At 40.2% G+C, this 24,456-nt stretch overlaps 1 protein-coding gene across 8 annotated transcripts in view; it reads left to right on the top strand.

Moving 5' to 3' along the window:
• Positions 1–24,456, top strand: part of PLEKHA1 (pleckstrin homology domain containing A1) — an 82,661-nt gene that overhangs the window by 13,012 nt on the left and 45,193 nt on the right. For 7 of the 8 annotated variants that reach the window (XM_038409959.2, XM_038409963.2, XM_038409961.2 and 4 more), the window contains 4 exons: positions 11,280–11,440; positions 15,538–15,594; positions 17,497–17,542; positions 23,887–23,984. In XM_038409959.2, the coding sequence (XP_038265887.1) occupies positions 11,300–11,440; positions 15,538–15,594; positions 17,497–17,542; positions 23,887–23,984 (342 nt within the window). In that variant the 5' untranslated portion in view covers positions 11,280–11,299. Of the gene's footprint in view, positions 1–2,199; positions 2,318–11,279; positions 11,441–15,537; positions 15,595–17,496; positions 17,543–23,886; positions 23,985–24,456 lie in introns of those variants that run through there. The other variant, XM_043518159.1, reaches the window with a different exon arrangement.

Raw genomic sequence — 24,456 nt, 5'->3', positions numbered from 1 at the left:
CTCATTCATTCCCTGCCACTGATTTTTATGACCTTTTCATTGATTCTCATATTTATCTATCCAACTCCAGTTCTCCACTTGCTCTAGTTCATCTTGAATGACATCACTAACCTGAATATAGTAACTTCATATGATGAAAAGTAAATTCCTGATCTTTCCTCGTAAAACTCTATGCTCTTCCATCCACCTCTTCTGTCACTGCCAATATTACAACATTTTGTCTCCCAGTCTAACTCATTCCTCTTTCTCTAACCACTACAGGGCTCCAAGATATCTTCAGAGTACTTCATCCTTTCCTCTACATCCTGATTTCCAAGACATTAGTCTATACTTATGTGATCTTTGCAGCCAAGATTGATTCATAATGCAGCTGCTGAGCTCTCTGCTGTAACCAATGCTTTCTCTACTTTGAAAGCTCCCATAATTCCACATCTGCATTTATCTCCACCTTCTTTTCCACCCTTTCTTATGCTCCACCCAAGTGTCCATTTTTGTGCCGTGCTTATTTTTCACTTGCTGTTGACTCAGGTCTCCCCTTAAGCCTAAAATAGCCTCTTTGCTATTATATTTAAAGCTTCTTGCCTCTCCTCCACAAAACTTCCAAACCCTCCTTATTGTGAAGCATTTGAACTGAAGTCACACTCTAGTCTGTGTGTGTACTACCTAGTTTCACTTGTGCCGTTAGACTTTAAGCCTTTTATGGGTGAGAGTGCTATCTGTTTGCCACTTGTTTCCTATAGGCAGTGCTGCATCCATAAGTATCTACTGACAAACATTTCTAGAGTGTGTCTTATTGTAGCAGTAGGGCATTGTTTGTAACATGCACTTGGGTTTATGTAGTGGGGGACAATCAAGTCTTTATCTTTGTTTTAATTATTAGCTTTTGTCTTAATAGATGTTGTCTTTTGATTTAGCTGTTTGAAGAATGTTATGACAGTGAAAAGTTTTACATCATGGGAGGGCTTTTTCTGATTTAATGTGGAAGGGTGTTCCAAAGCCTTGGACCTTTCTTTTGTTGTTTGTTTGTACTAGGGCTAAATTAGCATAAGTGAACCAGATATTCATAACTGCTGTGGCTGGCTCCAGAACAAGAGGCTATTGAGCTAACCTGGGCCTTCCCCACTTGTAGATGAGCTTTAGAAACTTGAAATGGATTGAGTATAGGGGAGGACCAAATTAGGTCATGAAGCATCCCACTTATGAGAGAGGCCCCTAATCCATGTATCAGCTGTAGCCTCTTCCAGAAGTTCTTATTTAGGCCCAGATAGAATTACCATACTCCAGCTGAAGGTAATGAATGGATATACAAGGGCCAGGTCATAAAAATGGCCATACTAGGTCAGACCAATGGTCCATCTGGCCCAGTATCCTGTCTTGCGATGTTGGCCAGTGCCAGTTGCTTTAGCAAGAATGAGTAAAACAGGGCAGTTATTGAGAGATCCATCCCCTGTCGCTTCTGGCAGTCAGAGGTTTAGGGATAACCGAAGGAATGGGTTATGTCTCTGGCCATCTAGGCTAATTGATAGATTGATGGATCTATCTTCCACAAACGTATATAATTTTTTGAATTATGCTTTTGGCTTTCACAACATCCCCTGGCAATTAGTTCCACAGGTTGACTAAGTGTTGAGTGAAGAAGTACTTCCTAGTGTTAGCTTTAAACCTGCTGTCTGGTAATTTCCTTGGGTGTCTTCTGATTCTTGTGTTATGTGATGGGGTAAATAACATTTCCCTATTCACTTTCTCCACACCATTCATGATTTTATAGATCTCTATCACATCCGATAAGTGAGCTGTAACTCACGAAAGCTTATGCTCAAATTGTTAGTCTCTAAGGTGCCACAAGTACTCCTTTTCTTTTTATCATATCCTCCTTACTTGTCTCTTTTCTAAGCTGAGCAGTTCAGCCATCCAGGCAGAGTGAATGGCATTTTCTTACTAGTAGAGTGTATCCAGAATAAGTAACGAGTCCAAAGTGGTTTCAAGGTTGTGCAGAGTCTTAACTGTTACTGCCGATGACTTCAGTTGAATGTGCAATGGTGGTGCTTCCTAGTTCTTTGTAGTGCATGCGTCCTTTAACCAGCTAATATGACTTACATCTCACCTGGCTTCAGTTTGAGCCAACTGTTTATCTGTTCTTCAATTTCAGTTATTCCCTGGGATCTAGGACACGGTGCTATCTGTACTGAATGAAAATATGTAAAACAATGTATGGTTGCTGTACTGTTGGTATTATAACATGTCTCATCTTGCAAGAAACTGTAGTTGTTGCAACACAAGAGTGAGTTCTATGGGATTTGAAAAATCAGTGATGCAGGTGAAGAGTAACAGCTATTTATGACTTTATAGAGCATATTGAAAAGGCAAGAGAATATTTAGCTTAACGTTGTTCTGATAGCTTCTGCCAGGACATACATATAAGTCAGCAGTATATGAGAGGGAGTGGGGGAGAGTTAAGAATTTCAGCATAGGCTTTACCCCATAAGGTCACTTAGTGCCATTTCTGGGTTATGACCTGGCTTCAAACTAGAGTGGATGCTTGGTATTGCTAAATGTGGTTCGCTGCCACCTTTTCAATAATCTTGCAGAAAAACGAAAGGGTTGGGATGGGATGCTAGTGCGTGAGGTCAGCTGTGGGTTTTGGGGGGGTTTTGAGCTTGGATTTCTCATGTATTTCAAGGTGTTCATAGAATTCCTTTCTCAGAAAGTCATTGGCTGTTTTTGTTTGCATTGGGCAAAGATGCTCTCTTTTCACTAACCATTCAGGGGACATGGACTCAGGAAATGGGGGTAGAACATATTTCTTTAATGTTTCTATTTCCCTCATTTGTCAAAATGGGCCGAATTTTAACAGTGTGTGTTCTGCAAGTTTCTTTCCATCTCAAGGATGTTTAACTCCAGGCTGAAGAGCTCCTATCTGATTTGCTTGACCATCAGCAAAATAGGGGTTGCCATAGGTAGTAAAGTGGGAGAAGGGAAGCTATCTATCCTTTGTTAGACACTTCCCATGGCTCATGAGGAGCCAGTTGAGCTCCTCCCAGAGGCTGGCAGGTAATCCGTCAGTATAGTAGCCAGAAACTTTCCCGCTTCCCTGCAATGGAACAGGTGACCAACAGGGGAACTGCTGAGTAGCTGCAGCAAGTAAGGGACAACAGCTGCTCTGAGCACTCTTGGCTTTCAAACTAGAACTGCTCCTGGGACTGCCAGGGAAATGGTGCGAGGCAGCATTGGAGATGGCGCTGCCTAGCTCCTGCCAGCAGTGATGAAGCTGGTTCAAACGACTGAGTTTAAAAATCACAGAGCAGGTTAAGTAAAACACTTTGAGTGTATAATCCAGTACAAAAAGAAAAGGAGTACTTATGGCACCTTAGAGACTAACAAATTTATTTGAGCATAAGCTTTCGTGAGCTACAGCTCACTTCATCGGATGCATTCAAATCAATTTGTTAGTCTCTAAGGTGCCACAAGTACTCCTTTTCTTTTTGCGGATACAGACTAACACGGCTGCTACTCTGAAACCTGAGAATATTCAGTACTTTTAATGTACATCAGGGGTTTCAAACTCAATTTACCTTGTGGCCAGTGTCAGTCCTCAAATCCTCTCAGCGGGCCAATAATGTCACTCATGCTGCTCAGAACCAGCTCCCTCCCCACCTGCCCAAGGCTCTGGGAGGGAGTTTTGGTGGCGGAGGAGATCTGGGGTGGGGGATTGGGGTGCAGGCTCTGGGAGGGAGTTTGGGTGCAGAAAAGGTGAGAGGTTGGGCTCTGGGAAGGAGTTTGGGTGGGGAGGTGGTCTGGGGCAAAGTTTGGGTGCTGGGTGCAGGCTCTGGGCTGCAGCAGGGGAGGAGGAGGTGGGGTTGCAGGCTCTGGGATGGAGTTTGTGGATGGGAGGGGGTGTGTGGGAAAGGGGAGGCGGCAAGCTCTGGGAGGGAGTTTGGGGGCAGGATGGTGCAGGCTCTGGGAGGGGGTTGCGGGGTTTGGCACCCACCTGGGACTCCAAGGTGGGGTGGGCCAGGGGGCCCTCCATGCGCTGCTGCCCCCAGGCACCGTCCCTGCAGCTTCCCATTGGCTGCAGGGGTGCGGGCAGCATGTGGAGGCACAGCCCTGCCCTGGGGCTGGCACACATGTGGAGCGAGCAGGCAGAAGCCGCTCAGCTCCACTGCCCTGCCAGTGATGTGTGGGGCCCCGGGCCGTTGCAAATCGCCTGGAGGGCGTGGGGTGGTGGCGTGGAGTGCCCGTGGGTGGCAGGCAGGGCCAAGGGAGAGACCCAGCCCCAAAATTGCTGGAGTCCTACAGGCCACATTGGGAGGTTTTCGGGCCACATATGGCCCACGAGCCAGGAGTTTGAGACTCCTGATTTGCATCATTTTAATGTTTTAAAATAAAATCCCTTTCAAATGCCAGTACAACATTTTATATAAAAGACTTCTGGTAGCAATGTACCTTCCGGTACTCTTATCAGCTACTTCTCAGGAAAAGGCTTTTGATAGAGTTAAAGGTTAAACACAAAGTTCAAACACTCTGGCATATTCAAACATGGCAGGAAGTGGAGGTGATGATTATGCTAACACAAAAATCACAAGAATGGAAAATTGTATATTAATATTACACATGAGAATACAAAGATTTGAAGAAATGTAGAGAGGAAAAGAAAATTGAGAACTTGCAAGGCATGGAGGTGGGGAAAGGTAACTTTACATACTGTACTGGGTAGTTACTCCAATCTCTCTTTGTTAGCATTAGTACTATTAGCATAAGATAACAGTACTAACACTAACAGAGTTACTAATTTAGGCTCTGATCATGTGGAGTTCGGTTGACTTCCGGGGTGCTCCATGTGGGTTCCATCTTCATTGCCTCCATTGTTCTCAGTGCAGGACTGGTGCTTTAACTGGCTAATGAGGTATTAGACTGGGAAATTGTTACAAACACCTGGTACTTCCTTACATTTTATAGTGGAAAGTGTGCAAGAGTACACCCAGAAGAAGCCAGCCTAACTCTAAACAAGAAACCAAGAGAGCAGGAGCTAATTTTACTTAGGACTTGTGTAAACAAATACGAAGAACATTAACTGACCAGTCTCAGTTACATGGCTTAAGAAATGCTTCATTTTCTAGTTTTTCACTGGGAAGCTATGGATTAGGGTTAGTAATGCTAGATTTAATACAAGGTATTTGAAGGTATGGGGAAAATCAGGAATACCTTTTACTTCCTAGAAAACTAGTATTGGATTTTAGAAGGAAGGCAGAGGAGTTCATATGCTGCTTGTTCTGATGGATTAGGACCTTAGTCATATAGGGTTTTAAAAAGCACCTAGGTGATTTAGGAGTAAAAATCTCAGACTTTCAATGGGACTTGTATTCCATAACTCCCTATAATATTGATGGGTATAACTTGAATACATCTACTGAATATTCATGAAATTATAATACAACTTTTTTTTTTTAGCTTAAGTGCTGGTGAAATGTTAGATTGGTGGCCTTGGAACCAAGCTCCGTATTCAAAGAAGAGGAATAGTATAGGACTTGGACAACTCTGCCATGCCACTCTTGAAAGGATCTCTTTAGAAAGTAGTATGGTAGTTCATTGTCTGCATTCTTGGTCTCTCTAAGAATGCCAATAGTAGTAATGGCATTGTGAGTTAGTTGCCCCTGAGCAGTGGAAATACAGCTGCAAACTCATGTCACATAGTCCACCAAACTGTCATCTGATGGTAACCACTTTTGCCTACTACCAACCTGAGTTGGATTAGAACTAATATTAATTTATTTAAATGGAATGTTTCTATAGCATAATATAATGGTGGTAATTTTTTTTTTACAACTGAAAGTGTTCTACTGTGATTTTATCCTGGATTCAAATCAAACTTAAATTTGTATCTGCTACATGTTCATATTCTGTGCTTTTCTTAAAGAATACAATAGAGCGTCTTATTAATATAATTAGTAATTGAACTAGTGTTCTGCAGAAAAAATAAGTTATGAACCTTAATATTGTAAACTATCCTGTAGTTTGTTGGATTTTCAACAAAGGACATACAGGAATTGGAAGTGGAATAGTTTTGTAAGCCAAAAATTAGAGGATAAAGTTTTGAAGCACACATTTTTCTCTTGTTAAATCCAGTATACTGACAAGTACAACAACCACTCTGCACTTTGGCCCCAATTCTGCCAAGCCTTAGTCGCACTGTCTTTAGTGGAACTAATCACATCAAGTTCAGTATGTGAATAAATCTTAGCATGATTGGGGTCTTTGAGAACTGTTCATACTTACGTGCAGTTTCAGAAATATTTGTTTTAACATCCCATTACTGTTTAAAACCTTAACCTTTCTTCAACTGTGGGTATTATAGAGTCAGTTCTAGCTTCTGGATCATCTCATCAACCATTCATCTGCTGTTCTTCTGTATTCTCTTAAAAATGTAATAGGAAACAATTTTCTGTGAAGACTCTCTCTAATAGTTTTATTTAGCAGATCTCAAATATGGGCTTTTGAAACTTAATTCTCTACCTTGCTGGAAAAAATGGGTATAGTTTTTCCTGTTTTAGTTTCTGTGGAGTCTCTGCAGAGAATAGTTTCAACCTGTTTTGACAGGAAATCCACTACCAATATTTGCTTTTTATAGACATCCCGTTTTTCTGGTCTGCCTATACTTTTTAGCAAACAGTTAAGCTGTAATTGTGCCCTTAGTGTGACACAATTTTCCAGGGGGTATAAATGGTGAAATTTAGGAGGACGGGACACCCCTATATTACAAAGCTGCTGCTTTATTTAAATGAAAATTATACCTGGTGCTAAGTGTGGCCAAATTATGGACACAATTTACGTAACAGCCACTCTTGATCTTGCCATTGCTTAGTTATCTTTGCAGAAGGGAAACATCTTCCCCACTCTAAAAATGATCCCAGGAACTTGTGTGTGAACTGTTAATAGTATGGTTACTAGATGAGGCTGTCTTAAGAACTACCATACATCTATTTCCAAAGTTAGTCATATCAGCAGCATATACTATGTCTCTGACCTGAGATGTTGATCGGTAAATTATACACTGCTTGAGCAAATACTAGTCTCACAGTAAAGTCCAATACTTCCTTGAATATCTAATTTAAGCCTTTGAAATTCTACAATATTGTCAATTGCCGTAGGGTTAGTGGTTCTCAACATATTTATCAACGTGGGCTGCATATGTAGCCCACAGTGTTACTGGGCTGCAGGTTGAGAGCCACAGTGCATTTTTGGGAAAATGAGGCAGCTTACTTCTAGATGAAGGGTTTAAACTCTTTAGATGTCCTCAGAAAAACTGTGGAAGAAACATCTCCTCAGATATAACCAAATAAGATCTGACATTTCACAATTTTGCAGTCTTTAACTCCTTGGCTAGCAGACTTTTATCTAGGTTTTTTTAATAAGGTGACCCATCACCATGGTATTTCATTTCCTTCCAAGTTTCTGCTTGCTAAAAGCTTAAGTTTCATTGACCATCTTTAAATTCATTGCAATATTTTTCAATTCTTAAGTATTCCTAGTACGTTCACTTTTTTAATGGTGGGATGGCAGTGATAAAAATTGGATTTATTTTTCTCTGACTTAAAGTGAATAAAACTGTGGACTAGCATACATGGTGACAAGGGTTTAGTGGCGTACAGAAATTGGAAGCTGTAGATAATCACACCCAAGCAGGTGATCCCAAATATAAATATGTAATTAAAAATGTGACTACAAGTACCTCGCATCTTGCCATGGTGTGTGTGGATAATGTCAGTAGATCTCTTCTCCCCTTTCCCCCCACCTCAGTATAAATAGAGGGGGAGAGACTACCTGATGACTTTTAGACAAGGATATAAGCAGTGGAAAAAAATGGATGACAACATTCTAATAAACTTTTAAAGTAAACTTCACCATGTTGCTCAGGAGAGCAGTCTGAAAGCTCCTATTGGTGAAAAAGTTTGTCCTAAACTTAATTGTACAGAGTTGAGATGCCAATTAAAATTGGTATTTTTAATTTGTACTGTCCCTGACACAGTATAGAAGCATAATGCAAGACTATAAATGCTTCCCATCCTGCTTTAAAATATATTTACATCAGGCAAGCTTTCATGTGTGAATTTTTAATGTTGGTTTTACTTGAATTTTTAGACCACTATTCCAAAAGGATGGTAACTTGCTTGCTTACAGTGTCCTATTTAAGAGCCAGTGACTTTCCTGGCTCCTGAGCATAAAAGCAGAAGAGGATGATGGAATGGTCTGTAAGTGAGATGGAACAGCAAAAGATGAAGCAGACAAAATGGGAACAGGTGGTCAGCAGTATAAATAAAGGTTTCGGAGTAGCAGCCGTGTTAGTCTGTATTCACAAAAAGAAAAGGAGTACTTGCGGCACCTTAGAGACTAACACATTTATTTGAGCATAAGCTTTCGTGAGCTACAGCTCACTTCATCGGATGCATTTGGTGGAAAATACAGAGGGGAGATTTATATACACACACAGAGAACATGAAACAATGGGTTTTATCATACACACTGTAAGGAGAGTGATCACTTAAGATGAGCCATCACCAGCAGTGGTGTGGGGGGGAAGGAGGAAAACCTTTCATGGTGACAAGCAAGGTAGGCTATTTCCAGCAGTTAACAAGAACATCTGAGGAACAGTGTGGGTGGGGTGGGGGGGAGAAATAACATGGGGAAATAGTTTTACTTCATGTAATGACTCATCCATTCCCAGTCTCTATTCAAGCCTAAGTTAATTGTATCCAGTTTGCAAATTAATTCCAATTCAGCAGTCTCTCGTTGGAGTCTGTTTTTGAAGCTTTTTTGTTGAGGGATAGCCACCCTCAGGTCTGTAATCGAGTGACCGGAGAGACTGAAGTGTTCTCCGACTGGTTTTTGAATGTTATAATTCTTGACATCTGATTTGTATCCATTTATTCTTTTACGTAGAGACTGTCCAGTTTGGCCAATGTACATGGCAGAGGGGCATTGCTGGCACATGATGGCATATATCACATTGGTAGATGCGCAGGTGAACGAGCCTCTGATAGTGTGGCTGATGTGATTAGGCCCTATGATGGTGTTCCCTGAATAGATATGTGGACAGAGTTGGCAACGGGCTTTGTTGCAAGGATAGGTTCCTGGGTTAGTGGTTCTGTTGTGTGGTTGCTGGTGAGTATTTGCTTCAGGTTGGGGGGCTGTCTGTAAGCAAGGACTGGCCTGTCTCCCAAGATCTGTGAGTGATGGGTCGTCCTTCAGGATAGGTTGTAGATCCTTGATGATGCGTTGGAGAGGTTTTAGTTGGGGGCTGAAGGTGATGGCTAGTGGCGTTCTGTTGTTTTCTTTGTTGGGCCTGTCCTGTAGTAGGTGACTTCTGGGTACTCTTCTGGCTCCGTCAATCTGTTTCTTCACTTCAGCAGGTGGGTATTGTAGTTGTAGGAATGCATGATAGAGATCTTGTAGGTGTTTGTCTCTGTCTGAGGGGTTGGAGCAAATGCGGTTATATCGTAGAGCTTGGCTGTAGTCAGTGGATCGTGTGGTATGATCTGGATGAAAGCTAGAGGCATGTAGGTAGGAATAGCGGTCAGTAGGTTTCCGATATAGGCTGGTGTTTACATGACGGTCGCGTATTAGCACTGTAGTGTCCAGGAAGTGGATCTCTTTTGTGGACTGGTCCAGGCTGAGGTTGATGGTAAGATGGAAATTGTTGAAATCATGGTGGAATTCCTCAAGGGCTTCTTTTCCGTGGGTCCAGATGATGAAGATGTCATCAATGTAGCGCAAGTAGAGTAGGGGCATTAGGAGACGAAAGCTGAGGAAGCGTTGTTCTAAGTCAGCCATAAAAATGTTGGCATACTGTGGGGCCATGCGGGTACCCATCGCAATGCCGCTGATTTGAAGGTATACATTGTCCCCAAATGTGAAATAGTTATGGGTGAGGACAAAGTCACAAAGTTCAGCCACCAGGTTAGCCATGACATTATCGGGGATGCTGTTCTTGACGGCTTGTAGTCCATCTTTGTGTGGAATGTTGATGTAGAGGGCTTCTACATCCATAGTGGCTAGGATGGTGTTTTTAGGAAGTTCACCAATGAACTGTAGTTTCCTCAGGAAGTCAGTGGTGTCTCGAAGATAGCTGGGAGTGCTGGTAACGTAGGGCCTGAGGAGGGAGTCTACATAGCCAGACAATCCTGCTGTCAGGGTGCCAATGCCTGAGATGATGGGGCGTCCAGGATTTCCAGGTTTATGGATCTTGGGTAGCAGATAGAATACCCCAGGTCGGGTTTCTAGGGGTGTGTCTGTGTGGATTTGTTCTTGTGCTTTTTCAGGGATAAATAAAGATTCAGAGCTGATTTTCCAAAAAACACACGATGGTATCACAACTCAATGCCAAAGATTTTAGTTTTGAGTTTACATACTGTGTGCATAACTACTTATAGCTGGACATGGACACTTGATCTCCCTCACCTTTTAGTAGTAATAAAGAGTGAAAGATTTCTGATTTTTGGTTGAAATTGGTGTGCTTTGTACAAGATTTTCACATATAAAGATGGCTGCCCAGAAGCCCCTCATCTGAATTTCCTTTCCCTAAACAGGTTTCAGAGGGGTAGTTGTTAGTCTGTATCAGTAAAAGCAATGAGGCGTCCTTGTGGAGTCTAACAAATTTATTTGGGCATAAGCTTTTGTGGGCTATAACCCACGTTGTTTTCCCTAAACAGAGTATGATAAGCTATCTCAGACTGTAGGGCTGTTGACAAATAATCTTTTTTAAAAAGAAAAGGAGTACCCGTGGCACCTTAGAGACTAACAAAATTTGTTAGTCTCTAAGGTGCCACAGGTACTCCTTTTCTTTTTGCGAATACAGACTAACACGGCTGCTACTCTGAAACCAATCTTTTTTAACTGCAAAAGACCTATTTGTTAAAAGTGAGAAGAAATGTAAATCTGTTATCTAACCCTTTGTGCAAATTAGTGAAAATCTTTGATTATCCTATGCTGATCTTGTAGAACAGCATGCCTATTAGTTTACACCAGTATTTAACATACACATACTGAGGTTCTGAACTCAGGGTATATAAAAACTTAAGTACTTGATAGTTATATTTCAAAGAAATGTATAAAAGTTACTCCTATGGTGGGGAAAAAACTCTTGATCTTAATTTGACTTGTTCCTATGTGGAAGCTCTTTTCCTGAAAATTCTTATAGTAGTTGTAGCTGTGCTCAAAATGTACAAACCAGTCGTATAACCAGGGATAGTAAACTTTTTGTTTTAATCATTGTTTTTGTTTTGCAGTGTAATGTTCAGGCTCAGAAATGCCTTATGTGGATCGACAGAATCGCATTTGTGGTTTCCTAGACATTGAAGAAAATGAGAATAGTGGGAAGTTTCTGCGGAGGTACTTTATCCTGGACACTAGGGAAGACAATTTGGTATGGTACATGGATAATCCACAGGTATGACAACATCTGGAATAAAATTGTGGAAGTTACCACAAATCAAATGCTTTTTTGACCTAAAACAAATCTATTGTATACATGAAGGAGGGTTTCAGAATGAATTTCATCGAATTTGCAGCTCTAAGTAAAAGCTTTTAAGTAAAATATTAATATGTAGCTAAGTCACTTGTATCCCACTTCCTCTATTAGGGTACTCTGTGAAACTCTTCATTTGTAGGGGGAAAACTGTAATTAATGTTTCACAGTTTAAATAATTTTGTTAGTATTTGGAGTTCACAGTCACACCTGGAAAATTCAAGCAGATCTTGAGTTCAGTGTAACATGCGTTGTAGTGGCATAGATAAGGGATTTGAAATACAGGTATAAGTTCAGAAAACTCCTGAAATCAAATCCAACTTGTATTGGATAATATAGTATACAGCATATACAGCATGCACATCTGTCATCATCAGTAAGTACTTAAGCATGGTGCCTTTTCTCTATTGAACAAGTTTGGTGGTTTTTTTTTTTTTTTTTTTTTTTTTTGGTCTATGGTCCAGGACCAAGGCTTGGGGAAACTTTAAAGCTCAGATATAAAAACGGTTAAAACTTCAGTTTCACAGCACTTCTCAGTTTTTACAGAACTAACATCCACTAACTAAAATAATTTTCAGTATTTTTAATTATACCATTGCTTTTTAAATTATACTCTTGATTACCCTCTTGCTTTTCTCAACTGAAATTCTACTATATTTTAAAATAAAATCTCGTGTTAGAATTATAAGTTAGTGCTTAATGCAGTTACACCAGTTTTCTGCTTCCTATTTCTAATGGTCTGAAACCACAGCCCCTAAAATCAAGTTAAAAGTGGTGTGTGAGAGAGGAAAGGCAAGTTGTTAACAAGAACTAATTTGAATTACATTTTTAAGGCTTGTTTTGAAAATTAATAGGGCTAGAAATAAATGACATACCACCACAAAAATAAGGAAATAGGATGTAACTTTCAGAACTAGTCCTTGTAGTTAGAAATATTTTTTTTGAGATCTGAATTATTTCATAAGAGCAACCATTCCAAACTCTGGCCATGCTTGGCAAAATATTAGAAATACAATTAGTATGTAACACTCTTTCCAAAACTCAGTGTGTGTGCTACCCTGGGAATAATGTGAGTATAGCCAAAAAACAGTGAAATGTCCTACCAGTGGCCCCTTCCGTTGTACCAGTAAAATTCTAACTCATGTACTTCTGCTGACTGCAACTATGGCAGTGTCTCCTGAAGAAAAAGGTAGTCTCTTAAATAGGTAGGTTCCAAAACCATTTATATCTTCATTGGTCAAAACCAATAGCTCAGAATCAATCCAGGAAACAGTAGACAGCTACTACAGATGAGATATGTTCAATTTGCTCACTAAATGACTCACTATTTCACAAGCAGTCTACCAGATTCTGCATCAGCTACATTTTCTGGATTGATCCAAGATGTGTTCCCATGGAGAGTATATTGCAGTTGTCTGATATCAAAATGACAAAGACATGGATTAGAGTTGCAAGAGGAGCATCTGAAATAAATGAGGACATAACCATCTGGGTGTGTGGAGATGAGAGAAGCTGATCTTCCCCTGGCTTCTTACTTTTCTAATTGCTTGAAGTTTTTAACCAGATCGCAAACCCAATACATAGAATCATAGAAGACTAGGGTTGGAAGAGACCTCAGGAGGTCATCTAGTCCAACCCCCTGTTCAAAGCAGGACCAACCCCATCCCAGCCAGGGCTTTGTCAAGCCTGGCCTTAAAAATCTCTTAAGGATGGAGATTCCACCACCTCCCTAGGTAACCCATTCTAGTGCTTCACCACCCCCCTAATGAAATAGTTTTTCCTAATATCCAACCTAGACCTCCCCCACTGCTCCTTGTTCTGTTATCTGCCACCACTGAGAACAGCCTACCTCCATCCTCTTTGGAATCCTCCTTCAGGTAGTTGAAGGCTGCTGTCAAATCCTTCTCCTGGCAATGCATGATGCTCAACTAATGCCATTGGAGTTGTCTCTGGACCTTAAAACTGTTGGTCCCTCAAAGTAGCGTTGACGCAGGTTTAGGACTTCTTATAATTGAAGTACTGCGTCTTTAGGCTATTACATTTTTCAGTTTTAATACTTGCCTTTCTTAATGAGGTGTTGATGTTTGTTTGGAAACTACTTGCAATCCTTAGATGAAAGGTGTTATGTAAGTGCAAAATACTAAATTCTTAACTCTGCTTCCATATTTTCAAGATGAACATATATCTTGATGCATTGTGTATCCCTATACACCTCTACCCTGATAAAATGTTGTCCTCAGGAGACAAAAATCTCACCGCGTTATAGGTGAGACGGCGTTGTATAGAATTTTCTTTGGCCCCCCTTGTTCCCTGGCCACCCCACCCCCTACCCAAAGTCCCTCTCCCCTGACTGCTCCGACTCCTATCCACATCCCCCACCCCCTGACTGGCACTCACAGGCAGCAACGCAGCCCCAGCCTGCTCCACTCTGCCACCTCCCAGCTGCGGTGCTCTGCTTCCCGCCGCCAGTGAGTGCGGGGAGGGTGGGGAAAGGATGCCCCCCCCCCCGTACTCACCTGCGGTGGGAATATGTTGAAATTTGTAGCAGTCTTAGTACCAAATGTTTTTACCAACCTCATCTGTAGAAGATTAGTTACAAACATTGTAGTTTAACCTTCGCTCATGCCCACATCCAAAAAACCTCTTCATTTGTCTCTTTAAAAAAAGATCTAAATCAGTAATGGGATTTCTATAGGTTTAAAAAAAATGACAAATACATACTTTAAAATTTTGCTTCATTTTTGTCCCAAGACCAAGAATCCTGGGATTTGTGATGCTTGGTAGGAAATAATTGCATCATATGTTAAAATGTTGTGTGAAATGTTTTCGTGACAGTTGTGTTAAGTCTGATTGAGAAGCATGAGATCTTAAACTTTGCCTTTAGAAGATTAATACAGAAGCAAGATTTTTAGGCATGTTTTAAAATGAAATTTTTACTTCTGCTTGACACTCTCAAAAAACTTGATTGAAGTCACTGGAACTATTTGCATACATGAGCATTTGGTCTTAAGTTCCAGATGATTTAATTCTCTTTAGTTTTAGTTATTACTTGTGGATGTTAATTGCAAAAAAACTTAGTTTATTCTATTAAAATAACCAGTGTGGATGTGCAGGGTAAGAGTGAGTGACAGCATAAATTAGAAAAGACTATCTTGAGTGAGAATTTGTGGTGGGAGGAGAATAAAAATAGGGAAATGTGTACATGATAAACATGGCTTCATTCCACCTTTTTTCTTAAAATAGGTCATTACATAGCTTTTCTTAAGGTTATTTTTTGTCCGTACCTATGTATTTTTAACATAAAATATCCTATTATGAACAGAAGTGAAGTGAAAGTGAAGATAAGAAGGAATGATAAAATAGAAAAGCACAGCAAGTTTCACTGGAAACAAATTAAATAGAAATTGACCATATTTTACCACTGAATGCAGTAAAACGTACATAATTGTTTTGCTCCTTTAAATTGCAGTTCCCAACTATAGACTTGCTATGAAAAATAACATAAATACGTGTTAATAAGCTAATAGGCCAGTGTCTGCTACTTGTTGCTGTTTCTAGTTTCAAGAGACTGTCACAATCCAAACTGCAATCAGGCTTGTAGGCTTAACATTGCTGGTAAGGAACTTTGTACACCTTCCATTTTCCTCCAGTTCACTTAATATCCCAGTCTCTTGCAACAATACTAATATATTTTAGAAAGTACTGTTACATAAGGGAAGCATTCTTGGAGGTAGCTGAGGGAGTGGATGAATGTCTCTTTTCTATCAAAATACGATTACCAGATGTTTGTTTAATAAATGAAACCAAATAGTTTAAATCCTGTTAAAGCATACATTGTGTTAAATGTTATGTTGTGAATGCAAGTGTATAGAAATTTTTTTTGTTCATGAAGCTTTGATTAGCTTCCTTGTATTTGATGCGCATACGTGTGTGTGTGTGTGTGTACACACCCACCCACCACGTGTTACGTGGTAGGAGAATAATTTAGTTTCATACCATGTTGTGCTTTTTTTTAATAGAATCTTCCCTCTGGCTCTCCACCTGTTGGAGCTATTAAACTTACCTACATTTCAAAGGTATGTCAGTTGATCTAAAGTGATATACTTCTTGTCTATGTGTAAGATTGTAATTGTATCAGTAGATTTTGGTGATATTAGGAGCTATGATTTTATGAAATTATCAGAACTCCTTACTAAATAATTTTAATTGATGAGAGTTTAGACACAAGCTGGAAGAAGATTAGAAAACATACCTTATAGACTCAAGGAATTCAATCAATTTAGATTAACAAGGAGAAGGTTATGAGGGGGGAGGGGGTGACTTGATTAGTCTGTAAGTATGTACATGGAGAACAAAAATTTGATGGGCTCTTCAGTATAGCAGATAAAGGTATAACCAGAACCAGTGACTGGACATTGAAGCAAGACAAATTCGGACTGGAAATAAGGCATGAATTTTTAATGGGGGTAATTAACCACTGGAACAATTTATCAAGAATTGTGGTTGATTCTGAGTCACAGGCAACTTTTAAATCAAGACTGGATTTTTTCTGAAAGTTATGCTCTAGTTCAAGCAGGAATTAATTCAGGGACATCCTGTGCCCTTTGTTGTTCAGAAGGTCAGACTAGATGATCACAATGGTCCCATCTGGCCTTACCTATGAAATTACAGGTAGTAGTTTTGTGGGGTATATCTGATGATATACTTGGCGGGGTGTGGGGGCGGGAATTAATGTGGTTACTGCTCCTGAAGTTTCAAGAAACATTAAAAGCACTAGAGTTAGTCAAAGCAGTAGGGAATGCAGAAATCCGTCTAGGTGTTCTTTTTACCGGCTTCTTGGTGATACTTGTCTAGATTTGCTTCCAAAAAATTAAATTCCAACTATTTGTCCTTGTATGTAATAGAATTAGTATTCTAAACTGTGGATTCAGGTTGAACTCTAATTTGAATGTGTACCTATTAATCTGTGTTCTAATTTGCCTCTGAGAAACTGAAGCCATTTCCAAGGAAAGAATACTCATTTAATATGATAGTTTGCATATAATCTCTTAAATAGCAACACAGGAAACTTCTAGAAACAATTTAATCAGAAACTAAATACGTGTAGGGGTGCAAAAATTCATAGAAAATGGAGCAGAAGAGAGCAAATTTTGAGGTTAGATTGATAGAAAATGTTGCAATGTCCTGTAAGAAATAAAAAGAATGGGAAAATGAAATTGCCTTCTCTTGTCCATACATCTCATTCCTGTTCTTCCTCTCTCCGATTATTTTGATACCTTTTTACTTTCCTCGTTTATCTTCTACAATCCATTCTGCAATCTTCTTGTATTTTGGTTAACTTTGGGTGACATTGGGTCATAAGGGTAAGTAGATGTCCAGGGACACTACCACCGATGTGCTTACAACTATCCTCATTCATCTCGTATTTGCTTAATTTGCCCTAAATTACACATCTGCTCTTGAAATTTCAAGTCCTAAATCTGAAAAGGTGCACAAATCAGGTTTGGGGTGAAAGGAATGTTAAGGTGATGAGACACTAGAAATGCATTAGGGGAGGAAGGGGGTTAATAAAATCAAAACTCAAAAACAAAATCCTTATTCTAGACTCTTTTACCCCAAAAAATTTTTTGGCGTTCATGAACTCCAGTAGGGACTGTTGCTATTGATTTCACATTCATTATGCTGAAATACTACTAATGGGTAGCAACTTAAATTCCTAAAGTAGAGATGAGAATAGCTTCCTTCACTTGCTGTGCTTTAGATGCTTGGTGGAATTTAACAAGTGTCAAGGAGTGGCTTTCACTTTCTGGGAATGAGATGGGTCCCTAAGGAATAGAAGCATATATTTTGTGTTTCCATGTAATGTTGAACTGTTATTCTTAAACTGAATGTGCGTGTTGTACAATATCTAGTGTGTATATTATATTACATGTAATGTCACTTAGAGTATTTATTATACATGTTAATTTTCTTATTAGGTTAGCGATGCAACTAAGCTAAGGCCAAAGGCAGAATTCTGTTTTGGTAAGTTCTAGTGTATTCCACATCTGTCAAATTGCTCTTTTTAAAATAAAAAATAAAAAATTGAAACCAGGAAATGTTCTGCAGTTCTAATATTAGGTACTACCGGTAGTGCTTGCTTGTTCCAAATTTATTTATATTCCTTATTTCCTTCCTAATATAAAGGGAGAATGTTGGTTTCTTTTATGAGTTTTTAATGGTTTTTTAAAAACTGCAACTTCCTGAGCTACAAGTGACTAGCTGGCAGCTGTTGCTGGGATGTTTGGGGGCTTTTTTGAATCAGTAGGTAAACTAATTAAATAAAGATGATGGGCTGTTCTCAGGGTATCTGACACAGATAATTCAGCTCTGAAGGCAAGTAAGTGAACTATTTTAGTCTGTATTATAGAGGGAAAAATTATGTTGATATTGTATTGTAGATGCATGTTAATGATGCCTGCCAAATTGTTCATGGTGTGTTAAACTTTTGTCTAATGGTTAATGCTATGCTTCAGAAAAATATTTTGTTTACTGATAATTTAATCCTTTATCATAAAGTGAATTTATAGCTCTGATTCTTTTTCTAAAAGCACACATTTATTCTCCTTTTCTTCCACTGTTTAATGTATGAAATGGCATTTGTCCAGGATTTATCATAATCTAGAATCCTGTGACAGAAGCAATTTGGATCTCGAAAGTTCTCTGCAAAAACAGAGCAGTTATTCATCCCGATGTGAAAATCTAGCCTTATATCTACATTCAAAGAAATACTTTGACACAGCTGTTCAATAAATGTTGCTGGAGATATATCTAGGTTATACTTTCTAGAACACACTAGGTAAAAGTACATGTTAAGCTTGTTTCTCCTTTCAGTTAACTATTCCTTGTATTATGGGAGCACAACTATATAGATCCAAAAGGTAAACTAGTAGTCCTCTATGCTTTTTCCTCTCAATATGTAGCATACTGTGTGCAGTTGTAAAAAGCAGATTCTATGGCCAGATGCTTACAGTTCCTGTTACCATACATAGGCACAACTCCTGTTGATCTTGGGGCCTGTCACTGGAAACACCTGTATGCATTTTTTCTCACTAGTTCTTTGAAGCTAAAAGCTGGTATTTTTGATGTGTTTAATGTGTCAAGACTTGACTGTAGATCCCATACAATTATGTAACAAGAACAACATAACATGAAAATAGACTTGTACAATTTGTGCATTTCTTTTCTGAAGAGTGTTACGCACTTTGGTCTCAATCCTCACATCTGAGTTACCCGTGTTCAGTACAGAAACTGAAGGGATGGACAGTAGCAAGGTGGCTCCCCCAATTCTTGAGACTGCTGAAGGCTCTTTTGAATCCACTCTGTAAGTTAGAGAAGCTTCAGGACTGCTGTACAATTAATACCTGCCTACCATAGCCCCAGAGATGACTGGAGACTTCCAGAATATAGCAGTGTTATGACTGCGTACCTTACTTTTGACACTGTCTCCCACAATATTCTTGCCAGCAAGTTAAAGAAGTGTGGGCTGGATGAATGGACTATAAGGTGGATAGAAAGTTGGCTAGATTGTCAGGCTCAACGGGTAATGATCAATGGCTCCATGTCTAGTTGGCAGCCGGTATCAAGTAGAGTGCCCCAAGGATTGGTCCTTGGGCCGGTTTTGTTCAATATCTTCATAAATGATCTGGAGGATGGCGTGGATTCCACCCTCAGCAAGTTTGCAGATGACACTAAACTGGGAGGAGAGGGATAGGATACAGAGGGACCTAGACAAATTAGAGGATTGGGCCAAAAGAAATCTGATGAGGTTCAACAAGGACAAGTGCATAGTCCTGCACTTAGGACGGAAGAATCCCATGCACCGCTACAGACTAGGGACCGAATGGCTCGGTAGCAGTTCTGCAGAAAAGGACCTAGGGGTTACAGTGGACGAGAAGCTGAGATGAGTCAACAGTGTGCCCTTGTTGCCAAGAAGGCCAATGGCATTTTGGGATGTATAAGAAGGGGCATTGCCAGCAGATCGAGGGACATGATCGTTCCCCTCTATTCGACATTGGTGAGGCCTCATCTGGAGTACTGTGTCCAGTTTGGCGCCCCACGCTACAAGAAGGATGTGGAAAAATTGGAAAGTCCAGTGGGGGGCAACAAAAATGATTAGGGGACTGGAACACATGACTTATGAGGAGAGGCTGAGGGAACTGGGATTGTTTAGTCTGCAGAAGAGAAGAATGAGGGGGGATTTGATAGCTGCTTTCAACTACCTGAAAGGGGGTTCCAAAGAGGATGGATCTAGACTGTTCTCAGTGGTAGCAGATGACAGAACTAGGAGTAATGGTCTCAAGTTGTTGTGAAGGAGGTTTAGGTTGGATATTAGGACCAACCTTTTCACTAGGAGGGTGAAACACTGGAATGCGTTACCTAGGGAGGTGGTGGAATCTCCTTCCTTAAAAACTTTTAAGGTCAGGCTTGACAAAACCCTGGCTGGGATGATTTAGTTGGGGATTGGTCCTGCTTTGAGCAAGGGGTTGGACTAGATGACCTCCTGAGGTCCCTTCCAACCCTGATATTCTATGATTCACACTGCAGTCTGAAGGTTATGGGGCCACTGGGGATTTCCCAGCACCCTGGGCATCTCTCGCTGACCAAGTAGCCCAATTCTACGGTGGGTTTGTGTTACCCGGTCAGCTCAAAGCAGCCTTATAAGGAGTCCTTTGGTGCGTGCTGCAATTCACATCTCCATTGTCTGTCCTGTGGTGCAGCCTAGACACAGCCTCTGTTGAAAAGATAGGTGTAATTTGTCCTCCTTTGGTGTAATTGGTCTTGCCAGGTAAAATAGGAAAGAAAGGGAGTGGGGGAAGCTTATGCACATTTTGGTTCTGCTCTGTTAAATTATCAAAATATTTTGAGAATTATATTTTAAATAAAAGTTTGGACTTTTTTTTCTGCAAGTCTGTTACATACTGTATCAAATTTTTAACAATCTCATTCCACACTCTTGGGTATTGTGGATTGACAGTTGACACTACTGTCGTCAGTTTTAGCCCAGCTTGTGAAAATGTAATGGATCATTAAGAATGGATCACTGACTCAACAAAGAGAAAAGGAGTACTTATGGCACCTTAGAGACTAACAAACTGACTGAACTTGTGGGCATCTCCATAGTGTGTACTGTGGTGCAGCCTAGACACAGCCTCGGTTGAAAAGATAGTTGTAATTTATTCTCCTTTGGTGTAATTAGTCTTGAAGTATTGGTACTGCCAAGTAAAAGAAGAATTGGCTTGAGTCAATAGACTGCTAAATTCTGATAGTAAAATAAATCTTTGTATACATCTTGAATATTTTCTTTTAAACTAAAAGTTTGTTTTTAATAAAGCCAGTTATTAAATAGAGCCCCAAAGTTCATGCAATTCATGATCATGCTGCTTACCCAGGACAAAAAGTAGAAATATTAGTCTGATCTTTAGTTAAGTTGTCTCTTAAATGCTACGTTTTCAAATTAGAACAGACTTACTTATATTAGTCTGTCTACATTTAATAGTAGTACTCTGAATGTCTATTTTATAACTTAAATGTAAATTGTGCAACTTCTGTTATTTTCCTTAATCCTTCACTTTCCTCTGGCTCTTTTTCCCTGGAAAATACAATTATATTTTAGTTTCTCCCATCTTAAAAATACCCATTCATGACCCCACTTGCCTCTCAGTCTACTTCCCCATCTTCTCCCGTTCCATTTCTAAGATAATTGAACATGGTGTTTACAATCGCTGTCTAGAATTCCTAGACCCTCTTCAATCTTTCACCCTTTACGCTCAACTGAAAACACAATTGCCAAAGTGTCCAGTGATCTCTCTGTAGCCAAAACTCAGAACCAGCACTCCATCCTTGTCCTCTTTTAGCTGTCAGCCACCTCCGACACAGTTGACCATGCTGTTCTTGAAATCTTATCGTTCCTTGGCTTCTGTAATTCTGTCCTCCCCAGTTCTTCTACTTTTCTAACTGCTCCTTAAGCATATCCTTCAGAGAATCCTCCTCCAACTTTCTGTAGGGATTCCTTGGTTTCATTCTCTTTCCTTCTGCACCTTATCTCTGGGAAATGTCTCACACACAGCCTCAATTTAACAGTTCAGATACATGTCTCTTGTTGAAATTAAACTCTGAGCCTGTCTCGCATCATCTTCCCATGGATGTCTAGCAGTCAGCTCAAGCTCAACATCACTACAAGCAAGCTCCCCCAAGCCCTCTCCGCTACTTCCTTTCTCAATCGCTTTGGGCAACATCACCGTCCTGCATGTCATTCAGCCCATAACCTGAATGTCATCTTAGACTCGGACCTTTCTCTGTTTTCACACCTAGGCTATGTCTAAATCTTCCAGATTCTTTCTGCATAACTTCACTAAGATACAGCCTTTCCAATTGATCCTCATAGCTAAAACTCTCATTCAGTTATTACATCATATCTTGACTACCACAGCATTTTTTCCTCTGGCTTCAGCAATTGTAATCTTGCCCCATTCATATCCATTCAGAATGCCGCTGCAAAGCTTTTTTTTTCTAGCCTTTTGCTTTGACCATGTCACCCCATTCTGCATGCTCCACTGGCTTTCATTTTCAGTGCTTTTTATAACTTATCTCTCATTCAGTATTGGAAAGGTTGATTCCCACCTCTGATTGGCATATGGTGCCAGCTTCTATTGCCCACTTGTAAAATTTTCAAAGAAGCACTATTGTGCTTCTTCCGGTGCTGCCCCTCATGCTTGGGAGAAGCTTGATGTAAACATCTGCAAAACTAATTCATTCTTCTAATATTGCCTTAAAACAGAGGTGGGCAAACTGCGGCCTGTGGGACCGTCCTGCCCAGCCCCTGAGCTCCTGGCCCGGGAGGCTGTTCCCTCCCTCCCCCGCCACCACGTGCCGCAATGCTCTGGGTGGCGGGGCTGCAGAGCCCAGCCTGACCCGGTGCTCTGTGCTGTGCAGCTGCCTGTTGAATGGGGTGGTAGGGGGCAGTTGGGGCGAGGGGTCTGGTAGTGGTCAGGAAGAAGAGGTGGTTGGATGGGGCGGGGTCCCGGGGGGTCAGTCAGGAAGGAGGGGGGGTTGAATGGGGCAGCAGGGGGGCAGTTAGCAGTGGGGGGGTCTGGGGGCAGTCAGGGGACCAAGACCAGGGGGGTGGGTGGGGCAGGGGCCATCTGGAATGGGGGTGTTGGATGGGGCCATAAGGGGGCAAGAAGTTGGGGGGTTGGATGGGGGCGGCAGCCAGGCCATGCCTGGCTGTTAGGGGAGGCTGTACCCTCCATACAATTTCAGAAACCCGATGTGGCCCTCAGGTCAAAAACTTTCCCCGCCCCACCTTAAAACTTTCCTTTGCTAATAAACCTACAAAAAAACTTGACAATGGTTAAACTGCTGTTTTGATGAGACCATAGCTTACCATGGTGACCAGTATTGTCTCATAGTTTCCTTGTTCTCCGCTGTTGGTCTGTACCCATCTGTTGTCTCTTTCCTTCAATTATGTCTTTTTCCCCCCCATATTTGTACAGCACCTAGCACAATAGGGTTCTGGTCCATGACTGAGTGGTCCTAGGTACTCTGATGATAGAAATAAACAGTAATCTTTTATGTGCAAGCTAGAAAAGAAGCCAGTACTCTGTGTAATGGATTGGAAAACATCCAGTGGAAAATCCTACTTGATAGAGAAATAAGCCATTTTCTGGGGAGCAGTAATGTTGAAGTGTGGTGCTAACATGCATAGACAGACTAACAATTCAAATTGTGCATCAGTTCTCCAGTAGTACAATAGACAAATCCAAAAGAGTGATTAGAAGTCATTAAAAACCGATAGGTAGGGAGTAATAGTTGATAGTCTTGATTGCACTTAATAGGTTTGAGCTTATCCCAACCCCGAACAGGTTAGTCCAGGTGGATAGTGTGTTTAACACAAACGAATAGTTGGGGGGAGTAGAACTTGTTGTCAAAGATGAGAATTGGTTAGATTGGAAAGAGAAATACCCAAACTCTAACAAGCATGAAAGCTGGATGTAGTGTGAAATTTAGACTAAACTGAGTCAAGGAGGGACTGCATAAAATGGCAACCTCTTATTACAACAAGGTTTTTTTCATGGCCATTTTCTTACAGCAATTCCTATGTTGGGTAGTAAAGTATTAACTGGAAAGTTTTTGAAAAACACAATTCATATCTGAAATTATCTAGCTATGTGTAAAATGAGATAAACTTAAAGTAGCCGTAAGTTTCATGAGATGATTTGTGACAGTATTGCATAAAAGAGGAAGATGGAATAATCCAAGCTGAATATTTAAACTGTCTGATTTCAGTTTTTTCAGTGCAATTTAACTATTTTTTAATGTCTTAACAGTTATGAATGCGGGGATGAGAAAGTATTTTCTACAAGCCAATGATCAGCAAGACCTAGTAGAATGGGTAAATGTTCTGAACAAAGCTATCAAAATCACAGTAAGTAGTTCTATTAATTTTTCCACAATTGAGAGTATTAATCATCTATAAAGAGACATTGTCAAATAGAAATCTAGTCAATCTCAAATTTTACATCGCCCTCAAGGATCATTGTTGATTTTTGTAGATTTTTTTTTTTTAAATTGTTCTCTTCCCCTGTTGCTAAGCCGCATACAAATGGAAGAAACTGACTTTACAAGGGAAAGAGGGAAACAGACTGAAGGTATTTTTTTTTACTTAAAATCTATTTTTGTCAAATTTTCTGTCGTTTTTCAATAGTAACAATAGTTTACAAAATTACTGAAGTGTACTTTTTAGTTTGTGTTTAAAGTATTTGGTCTTTCTTTTTTCTATCCTTTTGTGGAAGAGGTTGATACGACCATATTGTAGTTTAACCAATGCAGTTGTTTTCTGGTCCCTTCTGAGTTTAATTTAGCAATATTCAAAGAGAATAAACTTTGTTACGTTATAG

This window comes from Dermochelys coriacea, chromosome 7 (assembly GCF_009764565.3).
Source record: "Dermochelys coriacea isolate rDerCor1 chromosome 7, rDerCor1.pri.v4, whole genome shotgun sequence".
Lineage (NCBI taxonomy): Eukaryota > Metazoa > Chordata > Testudines > Dermochelyidae > Dermochelys > Dermochelys coriacea.
The sequence above is the reverse complement of the archived record's forward strand: the minus strand, read 5'-3'. Positions and strand labels throughout refer to the sequence as shown.